This window comes from Euleptes europaea, chromosome 16 (assembly GCF_029931775.1).
Source record: "Euleptes europaea isolate rEulEur1 chromosome 16, rEulEur1.hap1, whole genome shotgun sequence".
Taxonomy (NCBI): Eukaryota; Metazoa; Chordata; class Lepidosauria; order Squamata; family Sphaerodactylidae; genus Euleptes; species Euleptes europaea.
The window spans coordinates 21409917-21434379 of NC_079327.1; the positions used below are offsets into that span (position 1 = coordinate 21409917).

At 41.2% G+C, this 24463-nt stretch overlaps 1 protein-coding gene across 3 annotated transcripts in view; it reads right to left on the bottom strand.

The window, feature by feature from the left end:
* The window catches only part of DOCK9 (dedicator of cytokinesis 9), a 130027-nt gene that overhangs the window by 62225 nt on the left and 43339 nt on the right, over positions 1-24463 (bottom strand). For all 3 annotated transcript variants that reach the window (XM_056862183.1, XM_056862181.1, XM_056862182.1), the window contains exons 5-20: positions 22419-22488; positions 20380-20475; positions 19577-19711; positions 16629-16803; positions 14598-14665; positions 9344-9418; positions 9110-9250; positions 8713-8916; positions 8494-8616; positions 7013-7095; positions 6530-6652; positions 3573-3652; positions 3305-3492; positions 3108-3173; positions 2052-2144; positions 169-292 (exon numbers count right to left, since the gene is read on the bottom strand). In XM_056862183.1, the coding sequence (XP_056718161.1) occupies positions 169-292; positions 2052-2144; positions 3108-3173; positions 3305-3492; positions 3573-3652; positions 6530-6652; positions 7013-7095; positions 8494-8616; positions 8713-8916; positions 9110-9250; positions 9344-9418; positions 14598-14665; positions 16629-16803; positions 19577-19711; positions 20380-20475; positions 22419-22488 (1844 nt within the window). The remainder of the gene's footprint in view (positions 1-168; positions 293-2051; positions 2145-3107; positions 3174-3304; positions 3493-3572; positions 3653-6529; positions 6653-7012; positions 7096-8493; positions 8617-8712; positions 8917-9109; positions 9251-9343; positions 9419-14597; positions 14666-16628; positions 16804-19576; positions 19712-20379; positions 20476-22418; positions 22489-24463) is intronic.

The window sequence follows — 24463 nt, forward strand, 5'->3', positions numbered from 1 at the left end:
GGGGCAGCAACTACGGTTTAGGACCCAGCTGTTACTTAGTTGTATGAGGAATCAAACATCAGAAAAATGCCAAATTAGTGCTGTGATTTCTCAGAAGCTTATAAAGATAAGTCTGACTTGGACATGTATTGAAACAAACAGAACACGCTAAAAGATATTCGGCCGTGCCTTGTGTTTCCACAGTGTCTTTCTTCTTGGTAGTTCCTTTACTTGAATTATCGCAGCTGACATGGTAGAAGGTAAACAACAAATGGTGCTTTTCATGCAGCTGTGTGGGCAACTCTATTTTTACCTAAGGAGAAAACAAAATTAGTTTGGCTTTAGAAAAGTACCTTTCTACTGGAGTAGTTGAATGCTATACTAGATGCGGGTGCGATCAGGTTCTGTTAAATATGTTGGGAAGTGGATTGCACCCATTGTTTAAATGTATGTCCTAAACGCATGTGGACTGTTCTATTTTCCTCAATGGAGGAAGCAAATCTGAACACTAACAGATGCATTTGCTGAGTGCTTCCTCCATTAAAGCAGTTCAGTATGCTTTTAATGTAAAGAGGTGCTCCTGCTCCAATGAATTAAGATTAATACTGCAAAGTGTAAATTGGAGTGGAAAAGAATATTAAAAATTGGGACTTCCTTGCATGATTTCAGTTTTGATCACAGCCAATACTTAAGTTGATAGTTCCACACCCATCAGAAAGCTGGTGAAATGAGGCTGTCCACAGACAATGTAGGAGATTTTGCACACTCAGGGAAATCGCCAGGTATGCAGGAAAATGTTTTAATTTTGCAAATTAAAAATACAGAAACTAATATTGCTGACCAGCACTAACCACACTTATTTCCCTTCAAGAGCCCTGGAATGCTGAGAGCACTTGAGCTTCAGAAAGTTACGGGGAGAAGAAAGGATAAGAGAGCAGGGAGGTAAAACTGGCCAGCTCAAGCACATAGAAGCATACAGTATCGAGGAGGAGAACCCTGACTACCTCACAGATATAAAGGGAGTCCTGGTGGAGGTGGTTCATTAGGATCACAGAAAAAGAAAAGTGCTTCTTCTGTTCCCAATTCAACAGACACAGACCCCACCCAGAACTCTATCAGCAGCAAAGGAGACACACAGCACTAGGAGAGACAAGCAAAATACCTACTTCCTGCATTGTTTTACTCATGTTCAGATCTCAATGAACACCTTTCTGCTCACACAGACTCAAACAGTCTTGACTGCTGAGCTGTAAGACTACACAAGTAGTTCCCCGCTCACCTGGATTTCTGGGAATCTTACACTATTTTATGATGGGGAAGGGAGTATGAATCCCCCGATTCTTCACAAGCCTGCAACTTGTTTACAATATTACATTCAACAAGTAAGTACTGGCCTTTGAGTTCTAATTCAATCAATAAATTATTTTAAGTCATAGACCATCAAATAAAACAAATTTGCATAGTTAAATAGCGTAGGATAAAAACAAATACAAAATAGATTTGCTATTAAAAATGGTTAAATGGTTAAAATGGTTAAATACGGCAAGATTATTAAAGTGCATAACTAATTAATATCCGAGCAAATACTAAATGTGGGTACAATTAGAATGCTTGATAATATCCTAAAATTACAGAGGCTAAAGTTCTAATTAAATTATGCACTTGAACATGTAAAAACAATCCAAATATACAGCATGATGTACTAAAAAAAAAATCCTCTAACTACAAGTTTTGTACATATAAGGAACTTCCACGTGTATACCTGAGGTGGCAGAGTTCATAAAAACTGTACTATGGTCTCTGGCACCTGGATGAATCACCTGCAATACTGTCTTTATTTAAAACATACATTTTATGCAGCACTTGCCCTGAATGTTTCCACAAGTGTCACTGCAGTGATGTTTACAAACAATGCTACAAAACAGACTGATATTATTACTCAATTGTTAGAGATGAGAACAGAGGCAGAGAATAACTGGTCTGCCCAGGGCATGAAGATCTGATTCCAGCGTCAATCCCAGCATCACTTTTGGAATACAATTAAAATACATGGGTAAAAAAAAACTAGTTACCTCGTCATAAAACTCTGGGTTCTGGTGGTGATGCAAAACAGTAGCAAATGCTTGTCTCGTCAATATTGGTCCACCTGGGCTTCCATAGATACACTATCAAAGAACACAAAAAAAGAGTAAAAGTTGTCTAACTTCATAATATTATTTTGGCATTCACCAGGAGCAGATACAAAATTCCCGCAGCCGTAAGACCTAAGCAGAGATTCTTTTTGGAACCTTAACAAGCAGTCAGTGGCAGAGGAAGTGTGTGCCTGCCTATCTATGTTTGGTCATACTTGATGTCTGATAATGTAAGTGACCTGCCATATTAACAGTTACAGCCCATTCCTGAGGGGGAGGGCTGTGCTGTTGGGCTGCGCTGCCTCCAAAGGAAGCCCCCACCCCCAAAAGCCGAAACCTTGCCCTTACTTGCAAGCCTCCTGGAACTGCTCCAGAGGGTTCCACGGGGCTACGCCACCTCAAAAGGTGGAATAAGTACAAGTAAGGGCAAAGGAGGTGTTCCTGGTCCAAAAGGGCTTAGGAGGCCACCTAACAGCGGCTCCTCCCCTGGACCAGCGCGGGAACACCCCTGGCAACCCCCTGGGAAGACGGTGCATGGAGGTGCGCCACCTAGAGGCTGATGTGGGGCTGTGCTGGCGTTCCTGGGTGGCGCTGCCATGGCAGCGCCTGGAGGATGGCTTATACACCCCCCTGCCAGCGTCCGTGCCATCCTGGGCGGTGTAAGTGGCACGGGTGCCGGTATTCAAATCAGGTTACAAAGTTTTCACAAAAATGAAACTGATCAGGTCCTGGGGATCTCACTTCCATTCACTCCCTCTAACTTGCAATATTCACTCTGAAATTCTTCTGAGGTTATCCACAGAAGTTTGTTTCTGCTTGCTGCACTTCATTCTCCTTACCTGGCATGAAAAAGAGTTCGACAACATGAAGTTGACTGACTGGCCTACTTTATAACCTGACAGTTCATGGATTCAGGATCTTTTATAGAAATCCAGATATACAGCGATATGCAATTTAAACATTTAACAAATGTTCAAAGAGGCCTGATCAACAAACCTTTAAAGGAAGGGAATCTTCTTCATCTGAATCCTTAAATTCTATGCATACAGCAATATTTCTTGCCTAAAAGGGGAACATAGACAAAGATAAAAGGTTTCAAAAGTAGTGTTAGGCGTATAACCAAAATTCTCAATAAAAAACAAGACTATTCAATTCAGATTCAGTCAGTCATTTGAATCTGAATGTGAGCTCACCTTTGCAAATGACTTTTGACTGTCATATTTCAAGTGCTTTGGATAAACATAAAGGTGATTGTTGTAGATGGTGAAAGGCTGAGTATGTTTTGGTATACAGGGAAGAAACTCTTCTACTTCAAACGTTACTACTGTCTTGGTATTGTTTTCAAATTGTTTCATGGGAATGTATGATGAGTTAACATAATCTGAAAATATATTAAAAATCAATAAAAAAATTGAAGAGGAAAAGCTTTCCAGCTATTTAGTAATACTTTTCAATACTTACTTGGAATGTCTGGGGAAACATTATCAATTGTTATGTCTAGGTTTCCTAAAATAACTGGTAACTTGGCCATCTTTTCAGGTCTATGGGGAGGAAAAAGACACATTTGACTCAATGGAAATTAGAGGCAGATAATAAAGTAAAAACCAAGTAAGAAAAACAGTAGAACGGGTTTGGCAAGGATTACAAATAATGTAATCCAACCCTTTTCAGTGAGACAGATTAGCGCTGTAGTCAATAGACTATATTGTACACCCTGAAGTGCATACTCATTCATCTGTCCAATTGACATGTACAAGTACATTTACAGTGCATTCCTAAGGAGGGTTACTCCAGTCTAAGCCCATTGAAATGAATGGGCTTAGACTGGAGTAACTCTCCTTAGGAATGCACTGTCAGCACCCTTTTCTCTTAATCAACACTGACTAGGTCTGTAGAAGTTAGGCTATACTCCAGAGTGCCTGCACTGACCATAGCTTCCAGTTGTAACCACCTTACCCACAACATGCTCATTTGTAAAAAGATTATCGCTCCCATACACAAGGTTACCAGCATAAGGTTCATTTATTTATATATGATATTTATACCCACTGTAATTCCTAATCGGGACCCAAAGCAACTTACAACATTCTCCCCTCTTCAATTTTGTTCCTAACAACTCTGTAAGGTGGGTTAGACTGAGAGTGTGGGACCAACTTAAGATCACCCAGCAAGCTTCCACTGGAAGAGTGGGGATGCAAACCTGGGTCTCCTAGGCCAGTGCTCTAACCACTACACTATACTGACTTTCACATATCTTATAGAATAGGAAGTGCTTCAATTCATAACCTGATTTTAACACAGTTCATGGCTGCCATCCAGGTTTTTTAGAAATGTCTCTTCTGTGACTCAGAGGGGCTGTGGCTTAGTGGTAGAGCATCTGCTTGGCTTGCAGAAGGTCCCAGGGGCTGTGGCTCAGTGGTAGAGCATCTGCATGCAGAAGGTCCCAGGTTCAATCCTCAGCATCTCCAGTTAAAGGGACTAGGCAGGTAGGTGATGTGAAAGACCCCTGCCTGAGACCCTGGAGAGTCGCCGCCGGTCTGAGTAGACAATACTGTCTTTAATGGACCAAGGGTCTGATTCCGTATAAGGCAGCTTCATGTGTTCATATATAACTCAGCACATAGGTTTCACACACACATTCCCACAGCACATTCATTTAATTAGGCCTTAACTACTTATCACTTAACATTTGAAATATCTGAGAATACCTGTATATTTTTAATGTGTAAGTGATAAAATAGGAGCCCCGTGCTGCAGAGTGGTAAGCTGCAGTACTGCAGTCCAAGCTCTGCTCATGACCTGAGTTCGATCCCAACGGAAGTTGGTTTCAGGTAGCCGGCTCAAGGTTGACTCAGCCTTCCATCCTTCCGAGGTAGGTAAAATGAGTACCCAGCTTGCTGGGGGTAAAGGGAAGATGACTGGGGAAGGCACTGGCAAACCACCCTGTAAACACAGTCTGCCTAGTAAACGTCGGGATGTGACGTCCCCCCATGGGTCAGGAATGACCTGGTGCTTGAACAGGGGACCTTTACCTTTTTAAGTGATAGAATATAAGACTGTGAAGAAATGAGTTATTCACAAAGGAATACTGTTTGTAATAATGTTAGAATATATGTTATTGTTGTTTTGTTTATATGTAGACATTCTGTAATGGGATAGCAGGAAAGTTTCAAAGTGTTACAATGCATTCTCAGTTGGTGATGTAGGTGACTGTTGCTAAGGGGAAGTTAAACACACACTAAAGGAGAACTTTCAAGCCAGGAATAGGATTTCAATTAGGAGGGAGGTTGAGGGGGAATCCTAAAGTCTGGATTTGAAAGCCAATACGAACAAAGTTTTACCAAGCGTCAGCAGCTAATTGAGTGGATGTTGTGGAAGGGCAGAGAAATGGCAGTTGACAGCAGCTAAGGGAGAGGCAGGGGAGACAAAAGATCTTCAGGAAGAAGGTCACCAGTCAAGGCCTTCTAAGAGCTAGGTGAGAGAGGCGCAGAAGGCAAGGAGAATTGGCCATCAAGGAAAAGGCAGGAGAAAGCGTGTAGATAGCCTAGGAAGAGGCCAGAAGATCTTTGGCTGAGTCTGCCTGACCAGCAGGACAGGAGGGAAGTCTGCAAAGTAGCCCTGATGCAGTCCTATTTCAGCATCAAGAGGAAGCTACCAGGCCAATCAAGACTTTCTCCAGCAGTAAGCATATGAAGTGCTGGATGGGGTAGAGACATGGGGAAATTGGCCTTTTTATTTTAACAGGGAGAGTGACTGTTACAGCCTCATCTTGGCAACAGTCCTTTAGTGGGGGACAGAGTGACATAAATATTTGATTTGCAGTTGTTTAAAAAAAATCATCTTATATTCTAATAGTGAGTTTGGCCAAATCTTTGGCTACTTAAATCTGGTGACTGGAGCTGTGAATAGGCAAGACAGCTCTTTCTACAAATGCCCCAAATTTGCAGAAAAATGTGAAATCTAAAAAAAAAAATAGAGTTTTGAAAAAAAATCCAAAAATGATAAAAGGAGTGCCTGTAGCTTTAAGCAACAGATGCCCTCACTGGCTGTTGCTAGGCAACCACAGCATTCCAAGGCTTGGTTCTGTCACTAAAAGGCAGGGGGAGGGGGCAGAGCTGTTTCCAGGTCTATTTTGGCCTTTGAGTGAGGACTCCTTGGGGCCAGGCCTGTCTAAGGCAACCTACCCCACAGGGTTGTTGTGAGGATAAAAGGAGGAAAGGAGAATAACATAAGCTGCTTTGATCCCCTCTGTGGAGAATGGGGGTGTAAATGAAGCAAATAAATAATGCGCTGCTCCATGTAACAGATAAGTGAGGTCTCAGTTTAGAGACAAAATGTGTTCATATGGCAGTAAACAATTTCTATTCTGTGTACTTAATAAATTTGATCTGTGGGAAGGTAAGGAACACGATACTCACTTTCTGAAATCCGCCAACAGTTTAAGCATGTCTTCATTTGAGAGTTTATTACTGTCTTGTTTGTAAAGTGCTGAAAATCGTGCATTTTTGTCCAGCGTTCCAGATGCATCCTTAAACAGTGACCTGAAAGATAAATTCTTACTTAAGAACCTCATTACAAACGTTTCACGATGCAACAATAAACACAAAGGTTGCATTCCTGAAGCCCATTTAACAAGCTTTGTCCCTGTCAATGGAGTGAAACACACACAAGTCACCAAAAAAGCCAAAAGCTTTTGGTCTACCATTTATGCAATGTATTTTTCCAGTATCTATTCTTTTCCAAATTCTGCAACCCAGACTTACTATATTATGAATTTAGCCTTATCATCATTACCTGCACAGAATAAAAACTGTGACAAATATTAAACTGAGGTGAGACCAAAACAAACCCTCTTAAATAAATCCACTTTGAAGAATTATAAGATGAGCTTTATCCATTACCTGGCTGCCCAGGCGAATGGCATTCTGTATTGTCCTAGTCGTTGGCATGCCTGCTTAGCATTTTTCAGAACCTTCTGAGCAACCTATAAATGAACACAGAAATAACTGGAAGTCCCCAGTGTAAATTACATTTCTGAAGAAGTAAATACCGACTCTAACCCAATATGCAACCATTTGAGGCCCAAATCAGATACACAGAGACACATATACTTTAGCATTCTTTCTTATACTTCAGCATTTTCTTATTACGCAGTTAAGTTGTTTCTCCTTTTTCCTCTACCTCCTAGCGTGGTTAATTTTTTTTTGTTTGACAATGATATCATGAAGATTTACAATTCTTGCCAGAATTTTAGGAATGGTGGATGGTGGTATTGATACCAAAAATATCACCATAGGTCAGCCCCATTGCCTTGACCCAAAAAGGTCTAATATGGTTTTCCTGATCTTAATCCAATAAAGTGAAAACCAGTGTTCTATTTTAAATTTGTACCATCACCAGTAGAGCCATGTTTGAGAGGCATAACTTCAAATTCCACATGGCCATCTATTTTGCAATTTTTTCATGGCTCCTTTGAAAAAAAGTAATATGCTGAACTGGACTTCATCCTTGAGAAGGGATGGTAGTGTGGTGTAGCATTTGGAGCGCTGGACTAGATTTTGGCTGAACCCAACTCACTGGCTGACCTTGGGACAGTCACTCTGTCTGCCTAGCCTACCTCTCACAGGGTTGTCATGAAGAAAATTGGGAGGAGAACCATGTGTGGTTCATGAAGTTCGTGAAGAAAGGGGGGAGGAAGGTGAGATAAACATTGATAAAACTGATAAATAAACGTCCTGACTGTTCACACCAATTTTTGTTCCCTTGTCTCTTTCTACTGCATTCATTGCTGGGTTCATGGTCTTAAATGAAAAAATGGTTTGGAGCTTGGGGACAGGCTGCAACCTTATGCATTTCTTACCCCTTCCTTCCTCCTACAGCACACATGGCTGCATACTTTCTGGTTCTTCCCCAAAATAATAATGTGCACAAATTGGAAAACTGTGATTAGTGTCTTGCTTTCAAATGACAGTTTGTAAGCTCAAATTGAACTGTAATTTTAAAAACACAGTTCAGAAGCAAGTTGACAGTCACAGTTTGCCTGTTGTAACGCAAAACCAATCTGTGGTCAGAGGGAAAATGGAAATGCAGGATAAAATTCATGTTTATTTGGAAGCGAGGGGGAGCACACAGCACATTTCTAAGCTTCCAGATCATGACTTAGATCTGGTGGGAGATATCACATTGTATTTCCTCCCCTACATTAGAACATGGCTTTGGGAATGTTCAGGTATGAGACATAGACTTGTGCCTTGGATATATGTACCTAGTTTGTCTCGAGTATTACAATGCTCAGCAGAATTATCATATTAGAACTAGAATTCCAAAAAGTTAAGTTCAACTACAGGCCTCATTTCTCTCAACCGTAAGGAAAACGCCATACCTTTGAAGAATCAGAACTCTTCATATATGGTTCAGCACAATGCGTAATGCTCCCCTGGAGGACCTTTTCTATTCTGGCTACCAGAAATATATCAGGATGCGGACACGTCACGGAGAATACTCCCTTAAAAGAAATGGTTCGGTTTTAATGATAGTGAACTGAAAATACAGTTCTTTACTTTGCACTAAAAGTATAACACACTAGCTTCTTCAAGCTTACCTGTTTTGGATATTGTAGCATAACCTCTGGAATAATGTCTTGAATCCGATGTAGGCAATCACCGCTGCCATTAAACAACTGATGTGAGGCATTAGATATCATGTGCCGCACTGTGCTATGATTTAAATCCACATGGAAGTCTGATGAAATCTTCCGGTTGTGTTTAATGTCAAATAGTGACAGTGTGATGAAAAATGGCTCTACCTGCACATTAAAAACTCACATTAAATATGGCCATAACAATGCAGAGTGCTGTTTGATGCATACTTTTGTAAACTTTGGAAAGCAAGGAACTAAGAGGGTAGCCTGCTGCGATGTTATGCACAAAAGAAGAGCCATTCCTACGCTATACATTCCTATCCAAGGATTCTTTTTTACTAAGTAAAACCGTATTTACGTTTGTTGTTGGTCCCTCTTCATTTTCAGCTACACAGCTTTGTAGATTGAAAGACAAATCATTGCACTTCACCAGAATTTTCTTTCCGCACTTCTCTTCAAACGGTTTTACTTCTGGCTCAATACCAGAGAAGTCCAGTTTCTTTGAAAGGGGGAAAAAAGAGAGCAAATTATCACTTTACAATGGGGGGGGGGCGCTTAAAAAACCCAATAGTTTTCTTTTCAGTCATCTAACCTGTGCATCTGGATCCAGTGCAAAGAGTTTTACCCTGCTTTCACTTTTGAATTTAGTTTCTGAATCTCTGGAAGCCTGCAAAATAAAGAGAGAATACTTGGAGATTAATATTTTACTGCCAACTCTGAAAGGAAGTCTTTTAACCATTAAGTTGTGCGATGAAAAGGGCAAGCATCACTTCACTGACTCTAGGCTATCCTTTACTTTCTACTCCCTTTTTTCTGCCACCAATCAGAGCACTGCTTTAAACTGTACCTCTAAATGCACTATCTGCTTTACTCAAACTTACTGTGAAATCCCAGTTTAAGGACAGGTCATTTTCTACACAATTTCCTGGTTCATGGGAAACAGATGTGAAAGGTTAGTAAGATGCTCTTAACTGTTTTCTTTAAACCAAAACTATTTATTATGGAACACACATGCTCAAACATGTATTACCATTAAAATATATTTCAGCAAAGAGAGCAAGAGGATTGATTCAGAAGTTAACATACAAACTTCTACGTATGTACCACTCAGCCATCTAGATTAATTGTATTGTATTTCAGTACTCAAGCATATCCTACATTGTTAGCTGTAAACTCTTCTGGGAGAGCCAGTATGCTGTAGTGGGTAAGGTGTCAGACTTGGACCTGGGAAACCCAGGTTCAAATTCCCCACTAGCACCATGGAAGCTTGCTGGGTGACCTTGGGCCAGTCACACACTCTCAGCCCTGACCCTGGCTAGTATTTAGATGAGAGACCTCCAAGAAATACCAGGGTACTTATGTGAAAGCAGTCTATGGAAAACCACCTTTCAACGTCTCTTGCCTAGAAAACCCTACAAGGCTGCCATAAGTCAGTTGTGACTTGATGGCAAACCCCCCCAACCAAAACCAAAACAGCTTTTCTATTCAGTATTATCTTTTAAACAGCACACCTTTGTTCATACTGTGACATGATGAAAGTGTAAAGGCAGCAGAGTTTGAACACATGAAGCTGCCTTCTACTGAACCCAGACCCTTGGTTCATGCAAGTCAGTATTATCTACTCAGACCGGCAGCGGCTCTCCAGGGTCTCCGGCAGGGGTCTTTCACATCACCTACTCGCCTAGTCCTTTTAACTGGAGATGCCGGGGATTGAACCTGGGGCCTTCTGCATGCCAAGCAGAGGCTCTACCACTGAGTCACGGGTTAACACACACAAGGCGACAAGGAGTCATCAGAACAGGGAGAAAGATGAAGGGGAAAAAATCCTTGTATAAGAAGGCAAATTTAATGAGTGGTCGTGGGAGGTGAAAAGGAAGTACAAAACGGCTGAGAACAGATTGTTAGTATAACAAGGCATACTTCTCATTTGCCAGTGACAGCATGCAGTTCAGCTCAGAATGGTTCTCTAAGAATAGGGCCTATTTTTGTAACACTGGCAGATTCGTTATTTTTGTACTAAAATATAACTTGCCCCACCAACACACATCCTGTTTAGAAGTATTTTGGTTCGGGCACCACCTGAAACCGGGATGATACTATGAACTCTTGTAAAGTTCAGCACCCAAGTTCCTCTTAAAAAAGAAGGAAGCAGTCCTATAAGTAGGGTTGCCAACCTCCAAGTACTAGCTGGAGATCTCCTGCTATTACAACTGATCTCCAGCTGATAGAGATCAGTTCACCTGGAGAAAATGGCCTCTTTGGCAATTGGACTCTATAGCATTGAAGGCCCTCCCCTCCCCAAACCCTGCCCTCCTCAGGCTCGGCCCCAAAACCTCCCACCGGTTGCGAAGAGGGACCTGACAACCCTTCCTATAAGTAGCAGCAAATTACTGCTGGAAAGGTTGAAGCTGAGCATAACTTTAAAAAAAAGATTGAAAGCACATGTGATGCTTAGTATCAATATATCTAATTCTGAACATAGCCCTAGAATCTGGTAGGAAAAAAACTGCACAATGGGTCAGATACAGATGGTGAGGACAGAAAGAGAGAGAATGTGCTCCCACTCCCCATCCAATCCAAGCTTTCCCAATCTTCCCTAGTCCCTCAGCCACCATAAGCAGGGGAATCATGCATCTGCACCCTCCCACACAGAACCAACGTGTACACTGGGCAGGGTCACCACTTCCTGCCCACTAGGGAATCTTATTTGCAGGCACAGCTCCGCCCCCTTTTGTCAAAACATGCACACCCAACACACAAAAAAACCAACCTCGAACTACAAGCTGTGGATTTGCTGAGTGACCAGAGGCAGTGATGGTTAAGTCCCCTAAACTGAGAATGTCGACTGAAATCTCAAGAGAACTCATTCAACACTATGGAGTTGCCTAGCTGCACAACCTTGGCCTGGGTGAAACCAGTAGCATTGAGGGCCCAGAAAGACAGTGGGAGCAGAGAGATAGGGCTGGGTTTCTCATCCCAGGTGAGTTGAGGTAATCCCCTCCCAGGTGAGTTGCCAATTTGTACTAGGCAAGTTTGATTCTGCACAGGATAAAGGCACAGAAAATAAAAAGAAAATAGCAAGGATTGAAATAGTGTTCTGAAACCCTCAGGTATTTTCTGGAGAAAATAGAAGTAATGCTTCCTGTAAATAGCGACATGGCCTCGTAAGACAGGGTAGAAAGCACATACTCAGAAAAATAAAAAGATAAGCTAAACTAGCTCCTAAAGCTCAAGGGAAAAGGAAGAGCATTCATGGCACCAGATCAGATATAATAAGCAACTCCTTAAAACCTTCAAGGAGAAGCCAAATCCCAGGGACTGTCCACAAATCTAAGTGTGGATCTGTACATTTCAAAAGCAAAATTTAAAAACATTTTACAGTTATTCATATTAAGGAATTTTAGGGTTTTTAAAAATGTACCTTCACTTCCATACTTTTAACAAAATGACCTGACAGGTCATGAAGATTATACAGACCTGCTCATGCCATTATGCCAACTCTAGGTTGGCCACTCCTTCGGTTATTTATGTATTATGGGATGTACTGAATTTGTTTTGCTCATGACCTGTTGGTCCACGAGCATAAAGAGTGGAATAAAGGAATAAACGTTGCCCACCTCACATTACAGAAATTAGCCATGCATTTCTCTATATGATATGCAAGAACTACAAAGTTCTCCACATGTGCCCACATTTGTCTTCAGCAGAAGGAGGAAGACGAAGGGGTTAACTCATCGGTGGGACGAGAGCAGGCTAAACCTTTATTGAAATAACCTTGCACTAGATAACTTAGCAATGCTGGGCCAAGAATCCAGCACAACAGACCAAGTGAACTGAAATCCCCCAGAAGAGCCAGGCAGCAAACCAAGGAGGAAAATGCCATAAAAGAGAAAAAGAGACAGACAGCAGATTAGGCATGTGATGGATAAAGCACAGCCGTTAGTAGGCTAGGGTCCAAATATTAGGATCCAAATATTGCTGAGGCAATATAATTGTCATCCTGCCGATTGCCATTTTGTTTTGGCGGGAAGGAACCCTTTTTAATTAAACTACCCCTCTATTCCTAATATAGGACAGAATAGAAGAATAGTAGTAGTAGTAGATAAGAATAGGTATGAAGAGAGACAAGTAAATGTAGGTTAGAGAAGAACAGGAAGTAAGGCTCGAGGTTTTCTATTCCTATGTAGCTGAGAGCTGCGAAAGGCTGCTCTCCCGATCAAGGCAGGAAATAGAACTGGCTATGGGGGGCGTTTACCCTCAGAGTCCAGGAGAAATTTAAATATTTAATCCTGCCTCCCGAGCTAAGAGGAAAAGGAAACACCCATCTTGACGATGCCCTTTGTCCCTCTGAGCCGAGAAAAAGAGAGAGAGAGCAGATTAGGCATGTTGCTTTCCACTATCCTACAGTCTATGGCTCCCCACTCTCCCAGCCATAAGAAAACTTTGGGGGGAGCTTAGCCCTCAAAAGCCTTTTAAGGCTGCCTTCTCCCTTAGAAGATCAAGGGTACTCCTTCCCGTTAACCTCCTCAAAGCCATATACATACTGTACGTACATCCAGAAAAAACCCATGCATCACTACATACCCCTGAAGAGTGTACACGAAGAAAGGATAACAATACATTGCACCTTCAGATTAATACACTCATGAGGCAGCTTACACAATAAAAAGAATAAAACCAGACACTCAAGACCAAACAAGCTAACAGCAACAGTATAAATCTGTTCTGGCTGCAGCTAGAAAAAGCCTTGTTCTCTCTCTCCTTCTCTTTCTGAAAACGATCGCCCCCTGAGAGAGCCAGAGAGGTGAAGGGGGCACAGGCAACCATTGGGCAGGTGGGCTCATTAAAGGAAATATTAAACTGACAGTCCCAGATGAAAGAGAAATGTTTTGTTTTGGCAAGAACTTCGGAAAAACAGAATTCCATAAAGACATGTCATGAGCAAATGTGTTTCTTAACTCTGATCTTCACACTTTGTGCCAGGGATGACCAAGTACTTTTAGATAAGTGCCTTTTATTTTTATTATTTGAGTAAGCTCAAAGCCCTGGCTTCTTAATCTTAGGCATGCTCGTTATTATACCTTAAAAGCTCTACTTTGTCTTAACGCACAGAGCATGAGAACTATTCCGTTTCAGATAAGGCAACACTGCATATTAAATTCTGTATAATATGAAGCAAAACAATGAAGGCATCCACAGTCGGTAGTTACTGAGGCAGAAATCTGGCACTAGAAATGAGAGATCTGCTACTACTTGCTTTATAGTTTGAGTTTCATAGATCATTTCAGTTAAAACAGGTTTTCTGGCCACCCCAATATATTCTTCAACGTAAGTTGTATAAGGATGCAAATATTTAAAGCACAAATTAATTTCTTCATCTAACCTAAGTCAATGGACCTCTCCCACTAAAAGTGGTTTGAAGAGGTCTCTTCTAAAAACAGGATTATGTGATGGTTGGGGAAGAAAGCCTGATTAGTATGAAAACATCTATATGATAGGGGTTTCGTAATAAATTATCTTTCATATTTGACCCAGTACAAAAATAGCACATAGTCTCCATCAGCAATATGTTTTGTAATGAAATAAAAAAGAGGAACGTACATGAACGCCTCCAAAATCCACCAGTTTTTAGGACTGCTTAATATTAACAAGTGTATCACAATTTTTTTCTCTATACTAAAATGTGACAAGATCTGATTACACACTAGCATAAATGTCACTGTGCTGGGGAAAAAAGCTATTAGAAAAAAAAAATGGAGCCATGCCAATGTAAAAAAATTTCCATTAGGATTAGTTCTCATAATTTCATTTTTCATCCGCATTCAAAGGAAAAAGCACAAAAGTACCTTGGCAATTTCAGGAAGATAACCATCTAAACTGGATGAGAAGCTGTCCATCTTGCTTTGCTCATCATCTGGAAATTAAAAAAAATGAAACTACGATAAACTGCTGGTAACTTTAGGGAGTTTACAGATTTTTTTAAAAATCTAGCGATTTTGGTTATTTGTTAAACAGATCATTGCTACAAATAATAGTATAGTAATCAGTGTTATGTATGCAGCGGGACGCTGCAAGCGAAGCGAGCTTCGATTTCTCCAGGCTCCTGCACCCGCACGTTCTATTGGTTCTTTTGAATTACAGCCGCCCAATCACGGACTGAGGGGGTGTGGCCCCGAGTGGCTGGGTTGGCATATAAGCCGGGGTTGGGGGCACAGTTCTTCAGTGATTGTTCCTGTTCGCTTAGAAAGCAGTAGCTGCTGGAACTCCATCTCCGGTCTCGTGTCTCGCCCATGCGTACATAATAATCAGTACCCCATATTTTCAAATATTTTCAAATGGGAGGAATGTAGTCTTGCTTGGTATGCTTCAGCTGTAGCCATTTCACAATGGACTGCATCCAAATAGCAACCACCATGAGTCAGGTTGCTTGCTTGTAACTGATGCTCTCTCAGTGGTGATCTGCGCAGTCACACAGGCTCTGTGCTGGTACAACTCCGGAGAATTTTAGAGTTGGAATATTAGCAAACCAGCTCGCCACGAGGTCAGTGCTAGTGTCACCTCATAATAGAACATGGCAAAAGTACAGGTTGGCCAAAAATAGCATCCTTTCGTCCTCGGGGTGAAGAAGATAACGCAAGATGAAGGTAGAGGCTATTGCCCAGGTAATATCCATTACATATTCATCACAGATGTTGAAGGAAATTTTTTTTGAAGAAGACTGCAGACACAGTTCAGGTAGAGTGATCCCAAGGAGGATGCAATAGTTTTGTCAACTGATAACACAACACAAAAGTAGACGAAGAGTCCCCAATCTTGTTGAACCTATGAGCACTTTTGGAATACTGAAACTATTAAGGGGGCACCAACACAAAATGGCTGCCATGGGATCTGGAGTCAATCACAAATATTGTGGATGTTGCAAGCCAAACGTGCTCCAATGATGAAAGCAGCCATTTCTGAATGTGTACTCCATGCAGACGCAACAGGTGATGCCTCAAGGACTCTTCTGAAGTACCTCCTATTCCAGTGAGGCAGAAGAGAGCTAGGACTGGCTCTTTGTTTTGAGAAAGAAGCAAGCAGGAGCCAGAAAACACATTGGTGGGCATTATGTTAGCGATCACTGCAGTAGACACTATCCACCACGAAAGTATCTGAAAGGAAATGTTTACACCTTTCTTTAGCTCACTATAGCAAAGGGTGAGATCCTGATCATTATGGAATTGTTTACATGGCAGATGTACAAAGAGAGCTCCTGTTTAATATGTGGAGTGTGCAGGGTCTTCATGCTGTCAACCTTATCTCCTGGAGAAGATGGAAGGATGAAAAAGTTTTTGCTGTTATGGTGGGGTCAGGAAAGAGGGCTATTTTGATTGCTGGAAACAAGTGAATGAATGACATATTGTGCCAAAGGATACACAGTACACTGGAAAAAGGCACTGACATAATAGTGACCAAGAAGGGTGATTTAAAGGAGAGGGGCAGAGATCATAACAGCTAGCAGCTTGAAGATCTGCTTGTGGCAGATTGGTCATCAAACAAGCTTGAGAATATTCCAAGGCTGTCTGTTCAGAAGACAAAATATCCATTTAATAAAACCTAATGAAAGAGCTAGAGAGTGATCTTTTAAAAGAGGGCAATACCAATTAATTCATAGACGGTTGTTATTAGCATTTATAGCAAAAAAAAAGTTTAGATAACAGTTCTAACTCTGAATACCAGGTACCAGAACAGCTCTCTTGTGGACAGATGAGCAATGTAATGGCTCAGTCACCAAAGGATGCCTGAATACAGTGATGGTGTGAGTAGCAGCCACAAAACCTCCAATTTAGTTAATTGCTTTGACCATATCAGTAAGGAAAAAAATAACTTGTGTTTACCCTCATGAGGGTCTCCGTTTCTTTTTTCTTGCATTGCAGCTTCAAAATTTAGTTGGAGAATTTTGTTTAGAGTTGTTATCCATTCTTCCATTTCTGTCTCACTGTCTGCTGCCAGAAGATAACTACTCTTGTCTTGCATCTTGAGCTCGAAGGCAAAACGTCGGACTTTGTTGTTCTGCAACGGAATAAAGGATACTGCAATACTGGCCACAATAGCTAGGTTTCCCTTCTTGTCTCCCTTACCCCTCCCCCCCATCTTTCTCTCTCTCTCTTTCTTTCTACACACACAAAGAAATACACTGAGCAGGCATTCTTGTATTAGGAGTTACATCACTGTTATGGAAGCCACACTGAAATAACAAGTTATATTAAACAGAAAGAAATGGGCATATTCAACTGGTTTTGGCAAGAATACCTTTCAGATGAGACATGCACATTTTTTTAAAAAAATCTATCTGCGTTAGTTAAAATCAAAGGGTTATCTGTGTGATGATAATAAAGTAGCTTAGCTCTTTTTCTATCCCTTAGGGTTTTCTATCCCTCAGCCCTAGGCAACTTCTAACTATGCTTGGAGAACCCTCCTCCAACCCATAATGAACTGGGGAGAAGGGACATAGGGACTTGACTTTTCTATAGTGCCCAAGCTCCAAGTGAAAATGGGCTGTGTAACTGCAAGGGTATATCAGTCAGCTACATGAGCAGAACAAAGGACACAGAACCCTGGAGAAATCAATGGTTAAATGAATTGTTAGGAGAGGGAAGTCAGACTAATGGAAACTTTATAGGGTTCAAATGAAAGGTAAGGTCTAGAAGGAACATTACTTTCTTTGGCCTTGCTCCAGCTAGACTAAGCTATACACCCATGACTCTGCACATAACCACAGTCAAGGCACTAAACTGTGCATTTGCATCTACCTGCACTCTAAACACAATACAGCAGCTGTTGCTCACAGAAGAGCTGATTGCAAGCCACATTCATTGCATACAATGCGGGGGGGGGCCCCCCTACAAACTAGGGAGGCAGAAAAAAATGCATTAAATGAATGTTGGGGATTATTGGAACTACATTTGGGAGAATGGTTTGGTTTTTCAAACATACACATTAGATTTCACCCATTTTAGAACAGCTCTATAGAAGTTAATGAACTAAGGATACAACAGAGCATTAAAAACACACTTTTATCTTCAAAATAATTTATGTTGGATTTTGCTCCATTTAGATTTCCTTATTTGGAGAACTTTTATACTGCCTCTCTCCCATAAGGGTAGGGTTGCCAACCTCCAGGCACTAGCTGGAGATCTCCCGCTATTCCAGCCGATCTCCAGCAGATAGAAATCAGTTCACCTGGAGAAAATGGCTGTTTTGGCAATTGGACTCTATGGCATTGAAGTCCCTGCCCTCCTCAGGCTCTGCCCCAAAAACCTCCCGCTGGTGGTGAAGGCGGACGTGGCAACCCTACATAAGGGACTCAAAGTGGATAACAGTTAGTTAAAACAGATGCATAAAATGGATATGATACAAACACAAAGATCAATCAGCTTATCATCAGCATGAGCTGTCAGCTGAGGAGACCCTCAGCCCACTACAATAGTCTAGTCTTGATGTTATTTCAGCACGAGATCAGAAAGGTCAGGCCAGCAGATTCCAAGAAGAGGGTCAATTTCCATGCTATAAGTAACTGGGGAAAAATGCACTTTTCACTGCAGTCCCAACCTGCCTTTGTAATGACAGAGATGGGTCCAATAAGACTCCTGAGCTCTTAACAGACAGTGATAAGTTCACCCCATTAAAAATGGAGAGCATAACATCCACCAAAAAGCTAGTCTTGAAAGCCAGAATCACCACTATCTTGACAAGATTCAAGTTTAGATTCACCTTCAGCCACATACACACCAGAAAAGAACAAGGATGGCTGCTTCAGGGGGCTGAGATGAAGAAAAATATAGTTGAGCGTCATATCAGCATACTGATGATATCCAGTTCCAAAGATCTTACATAAATATTATATTGAACAACATGGGTAATGATACCAACCTCTGTGGAACTCCACATCCCAAGGAGCCAACACAGAGTTCCCAGCTGCTACACTCTGCACACAGCCAGAGGAAAACAACCTAATCTACTCAAGAATTCTTTCTCTAACTACAATTTCGGCCTCTAAACAACATCAAAGAATGCTGACAGGTCTAAACTATCATCCATCTTCAGATGGAGATTGTCCACCAGAACAACGAAGGCCAAGTTCCACAGGCCGAAAACCAGATCGACAGAGTCAAGGGCAGATATGTTATCCAGGAAACCCTGGAGATGGATGCTACAATGCAGTAATAACTGCCAGAAATCTGAAAAGTCAATTGTTTCCAGGTTAATTCCATCAGGATAGCTACATAAGGTTTTTTGAACAGGCTGCACAATCAGCACACATGCAAACAACCTCCCTTTTTGGCACTTGTTGCTGGCAAGATTTCGACTCAGAGCTCATGTTATGTTTTGCTTCAAAAGCTTTTTAAAAAAATAATGAAAAGTTAATATTGTAAAGGTCAAGTGAAAACATTTGGGAGGGTAGCTACGGCTGTAACGAAGCTCCCACAACTAAAATCCCACACAAGAAGTTATGCAAAACATCTAACCGCACCACTCAGATCTTCATTCAGTCCTAAATGGCCTGCTCTCCACAATCAGTCTTTAGTACTTGACCCCATAGACCTAATTTATCAAACACACACATAGCAGGTTGTAATGTAACATTTAGTGGCATATTTTAAAAATATTATCTTGAAACAACAAAAAAGTAGTATATTTTTCCAAGTTACCAGCCAAAATGAACAACACACCATTTATGTTTGTATTAAAAACTGCTACCATGAAATAAGAGGAGCATTCAGATTAATAACTTTGTACACGTCCTGTACAGCAAAGTATTTCACAGAATAAATGCTATATTTACCTGGACCACTCCCATACAGGAATCCAGAAATATCGACCCCTTTGGTTCTTTAGATATTTTCTCATCTTTGTAGAAATTGAGATTATACGACCCATCGCCAAGTTGGAGTAGGTGGAAAAATCTTCTTTTGAATGACTAGTTGTGAACAATAAAATTGTATTAAAAATGACACAAACACAAAGTACTAAATTTTTGTAGGCCAGGATCCAAAATGCTTTCCAGGAAATCCAAGGTTTTATGAGCATATAGCAGGGCTTCTTATATTAACCTCCTGTCAAGAGACTGGTCCCTTTTTGCAGTCTCTTGTCAATTCAAACAATGGTTCAGGGTGAGGCCTAAGCACAAATCATGGAATCTTTTCTCTCTCTGAGAACCCAGGTCAAGTTGACTGTAGCTTCAAAGAATGAGATAAGGAAATGGGAGGTTGTCATAGGTGCTGGGCAGACTATTAGGCCTAGCAGTTTCAAGGCCAAAAGAATCTGGGAGGACACATCCCATCTCATAAGTACAGAGACTTATGGGCCACAGGAAGGTGGTTGTTTGATTGGACCCTATACAGCTGCAGAGTATATGTTCTCATTAGGGCAGCTCACCTGATTGTTTGAGTTGCCTGGTTAGCAACAAAATTGATCGCTCAAGTTGCATCATTGGCCAACTAGAAGATGGATTCTGGTCACTATAGTACAAAATGTTACATGACTAAAACTGATGCTGAAATCAGTAACACTTAACACCTGTACAACAGGGAACATCGCTGCAATCTACTGAGAGTTTGTAAGTTTAGTGGAAGAGATTAAGCATACCCTCATAGTCACACTAATGGCACTGTTCATGTTGCCTTTGTATAGCCATCCTTGCTTTGTAATGCCCCCCTTCTGAGATCCTAGGGAAGCTGCATCCTATTAAAAAGAAAGTAAAGACAGTATTTGAGTCCTTTGCTTATACATGCTTAGACGGTTTTCTAAAAATATCAAAGCAATCTAGAACAGAAGATAAAACCATGACTAAAAACTCTACATCATGCTAAAACAAAGTAATTTTAATGTCATTTTAACAGAGCGCTACTTACATCTGTTTTTCCCTACAGAGACCTGATGCTCAACTTCACTGTTTGGCCAGGATGTTACTTGCACACACATTCTGAATAGGAGACCAATACAGCCCAGTGTAGAACTGCAGGCACTCCAACTAGAGGGCTTTATCAATTGAAATTATATGGGTTTTATTTGACCACTGAGGAAGGCTTGTGGGCCCGAACATGTAGGGCATGCGGTTCAAGTCTATCAACCTTATGAGATACCGTTGTGCCATGTTTTATTATTTTTAATGTTTTTAATTCCGATTTAGCGCCTTAAAATAAAATATACATTTCTCTGCTATGGGATAAAAAATTCCCTAGAAGAAGTGGCTGCTGAAGCAAGTTGTTTAACCTTCCGTTTGGATGATTAACACTTGGACAAATATCAAGCAGGGAAGTTTTAGGAGGAGGTTGGATATCGTTGCTTGAATTGGAATACCTGGAAAGAAAAGCCCTCACCTGTTCTGCCTGCCTCTTCTCTTCTGCCTGACTCAGGAGGAAACCACCACCTTGGGTACCCAGCTTTTGGTTTTTAGGTTTCTTTCCCCTTTTTTCCTGTTTTTTGCTTAAGTTCACTACCAGGAAAGGGACAGGGGTAATTAGCTCACCAAGAAGTAGCAAGCTACCAACACTCTTCTGGATCGTAGCCTGCTATGTGGGGCACATCCCATGAACCACCACGGTACTGCCTTTATGAGAAGGCTTGTTCATATTTTTGATGTGTCAGAAGTACCATAAGAATAGTAACGTAACAACCAAGTTCTACCAGCAGTGCTGATAGCAATTTCTGATAAAGAATTTGATGTGGACTTCAATTAATACTTCACCATTCAAACTTTATCCTATACTAAACCATCAGGTATTCCAAAAATGAAGAAGAAACAAACAAAACAAAAACCAGCATGAACACTGCATTATTTGTAGATCTATTTACTTCTCTGCAAATTTTTCTGTACTCTTTGATGTTATTATTATAGATCAAACTGTGCAGGCTTTACACATTTTTCCTTCCTCACATAAGATAGTGTATGAGAATCAACCTTCTACTGTGAACTGTGAATGCACTTCAGACCAAAACATCTGTTAAATGAATAGAAGGCAACGGATGCCAATTATGCAGTAATTTTACAACAGAAAGTTGTTTCCTGGTTCCTGTAGATCAGGTCATTTCCCCATCCCAGTTACATTCAAGGCATGTTTCCAATTGCTTTTGAATCAAACAACAAACACTGAATCCTGATATGATCATTGTGCCACATACAACCTATTACATAAATATCTGTATTCTATACTAACATATGACCTTTCCAATTGTAATTTGTTTAGCATCTGATATTGAGGTTTGATTATGCTTCCTCTCGTTTCTGCTCCAGATTACAGAAGCGTACATTAAGAGACCCACACCAAAATAAACATGCTGTTTTTCACACTTCAGCTGAAAAAGTCCTCAGAGCGGCTCACAGCATTGTAAAAGGACTGTTAACTATTCCTTTCCCTTCCCCTCCTGTTCCCAATATATTATAGTTCCTGCTGCTGAGTGAATTATGTTAAGGGTTATAGTCTTGAACACTCTTCTCCGTTGCTGAGGATCAGAGTTTCATACCCAAAGACTTCCAATTCCCAATGCAGATCAAAGTGACACCGCACAACACATTTCCACATGCTTCATTCAGTGTTCCAGTAATTCCCATTGCAAGCATTTATTTTTTACTTTGCTATTTTTGTATCTGAATAGCAAAATGAAGCAAAAAATCATACACTTACCTCATCTTTATCTGCTTCTTCGTCAACTTCATACACATGAACTGGAAGTTTTTCTAACTTGGTTCCTTTGCTATGGAGGGGGAAAAAATCCCAGATCTCACAAGAGAAATTTCAGTATCAAGGCAGATTCACACACAACTAGCCACAGCTTTTCAATGTGCGCACCCATGAAGAAACATATACATGGATGTGCCCGCTGTTTTTTGGTAAGCACACACCATGCATGACACTACCCTAACATCCTTATTATAAATGTAGCTAATTCAAGATTTGTTTGGATCTTTTCACTGAAAAGTTTGTTTGCAAAGAGGTAACAAAACAGACATCAACCATAGTTATGGGCGGGGGGAAGAAAGAATGTTTTGTACATAATGGTCATGTCATAAACAGAACAGCAGCCTTGATGCCAACTGATTGACCCCGTTTACCTTTCACATCAGTAACAGGTCTGTCTGGATTCTATGTTAAATGGCACATTCTACATTCTGCCACTACCCCTACAACACAGCTGTGACTCATCCCCTTGGCCTCCCCACCCTGGGACTATCTCCCACCTGAGCCTCACGCAGTAGGCCATTAAATGACCATCTGCCAATGTCCATCTGGCATCATCTTAAAGGCAGTACTTGAATTGCAAACTCAGTGAGTTGACACTGAGAATGGCTCCTTGGCAACCCCCTGGAGTTGGGGAACCTGAAAGGCCGTCAGATCCAAAGAACAAGGAGAAGAAGAAGAACGAGAACGAGGAGGACAAGGAGAGTTGGTTTTTATATGCCTACTTTCTCTGCCACTTAAGGGAGAATCAAACCAGCTTACAATCACCTTCCCTTCCCCCCCCCCACAACAGACACCCTGTGAGGTAGGTGGGGCTGAAAGAGTGTAACTAGCCCAAGGTCACCCAGCTGGCTTCATGTGTAGGAGTGGGGAAACAAATCCAGTTCACCAGATTAGCCTCCCCCGCTCATGTGGAGGAGTGGGGAATCAAACCCGGTTCTCCAGATCAGAGTCCACCATTCCAAACCACTACTCTTAATCAACTACACCACGCTGATTAACCACAATTTATGAATGCAGGTGTCTGAGTTAACTGGAGTGAATCCCCCCCAACACATACACGCAAACACACTCTGAAGACTCTAAACCTGGACTAAATATCGGTTTAGAATCTCACTTTGTGGGGAAAAACTAACTACAGTTAATCCAGGCATCTACATTCATATGTTGCGGGCAACTGAAGTTTGTTAAACCAGGATTCCTTCATCCCATTTTTCCCCAAGCACTCAATGCAAGAAAAGAAGGTGGAGGAGGGAGGAACAAGGCATACATACTCTAGCCCAGCAGTGAGACAGGTTCATACACGGTATCATCGGAACATGATCTCCGAATGCATCTAGTGTTCTAACAATATGATCAATATTTAAAATATTAATCTGGGGCGGTTTTGACATTAGATTTGAATCTAAATTGTTCACTCATACAGTAGCCCTAAGATTCAGCACTATTTTTGTCATTTTAAAAAGTTTGTGCCGAATAATAGGGGAATAAGGCTTCATTAATTTGCCAATTAGATTACACACTACATGTTATTTCCCTAAAACCAAGGAGCCCCATGCATGCATGCAAATACTTATTTATGTATATGGGTGTTCTTCCAATCGCAACTGCTCATACTGTTTCAACAGCTGCTCTGTTGAATCCCCTGTATTTTAGGAGCATCTTTTCACATATAATTGAATCTGCATTAAGAAGGAGCTCCTCCAAAACCCCACATGTGTGGCAGTTCCCACTTCAGGCCTTCAAACCCCACTTTCATTTAAAGATCTGTAAACATGCTTTTTTTTGCCGTCAAGTCACAGCTGACTTATGGCGACCCTGTAGGGTTTTCAAGGCAAAAGACATTCAGAGGTGGTTTGCCATTGCCTGCCTCCATGTCATAACCCTGGTATTCCTTGGAGGTCTCCCATCCAAATTCTACCCTGCTTAGCTTCTGAGATCTGACGAGATCAGGTTAGCCAGGAACTATCCAGGTCAGGGAGTAAACATGC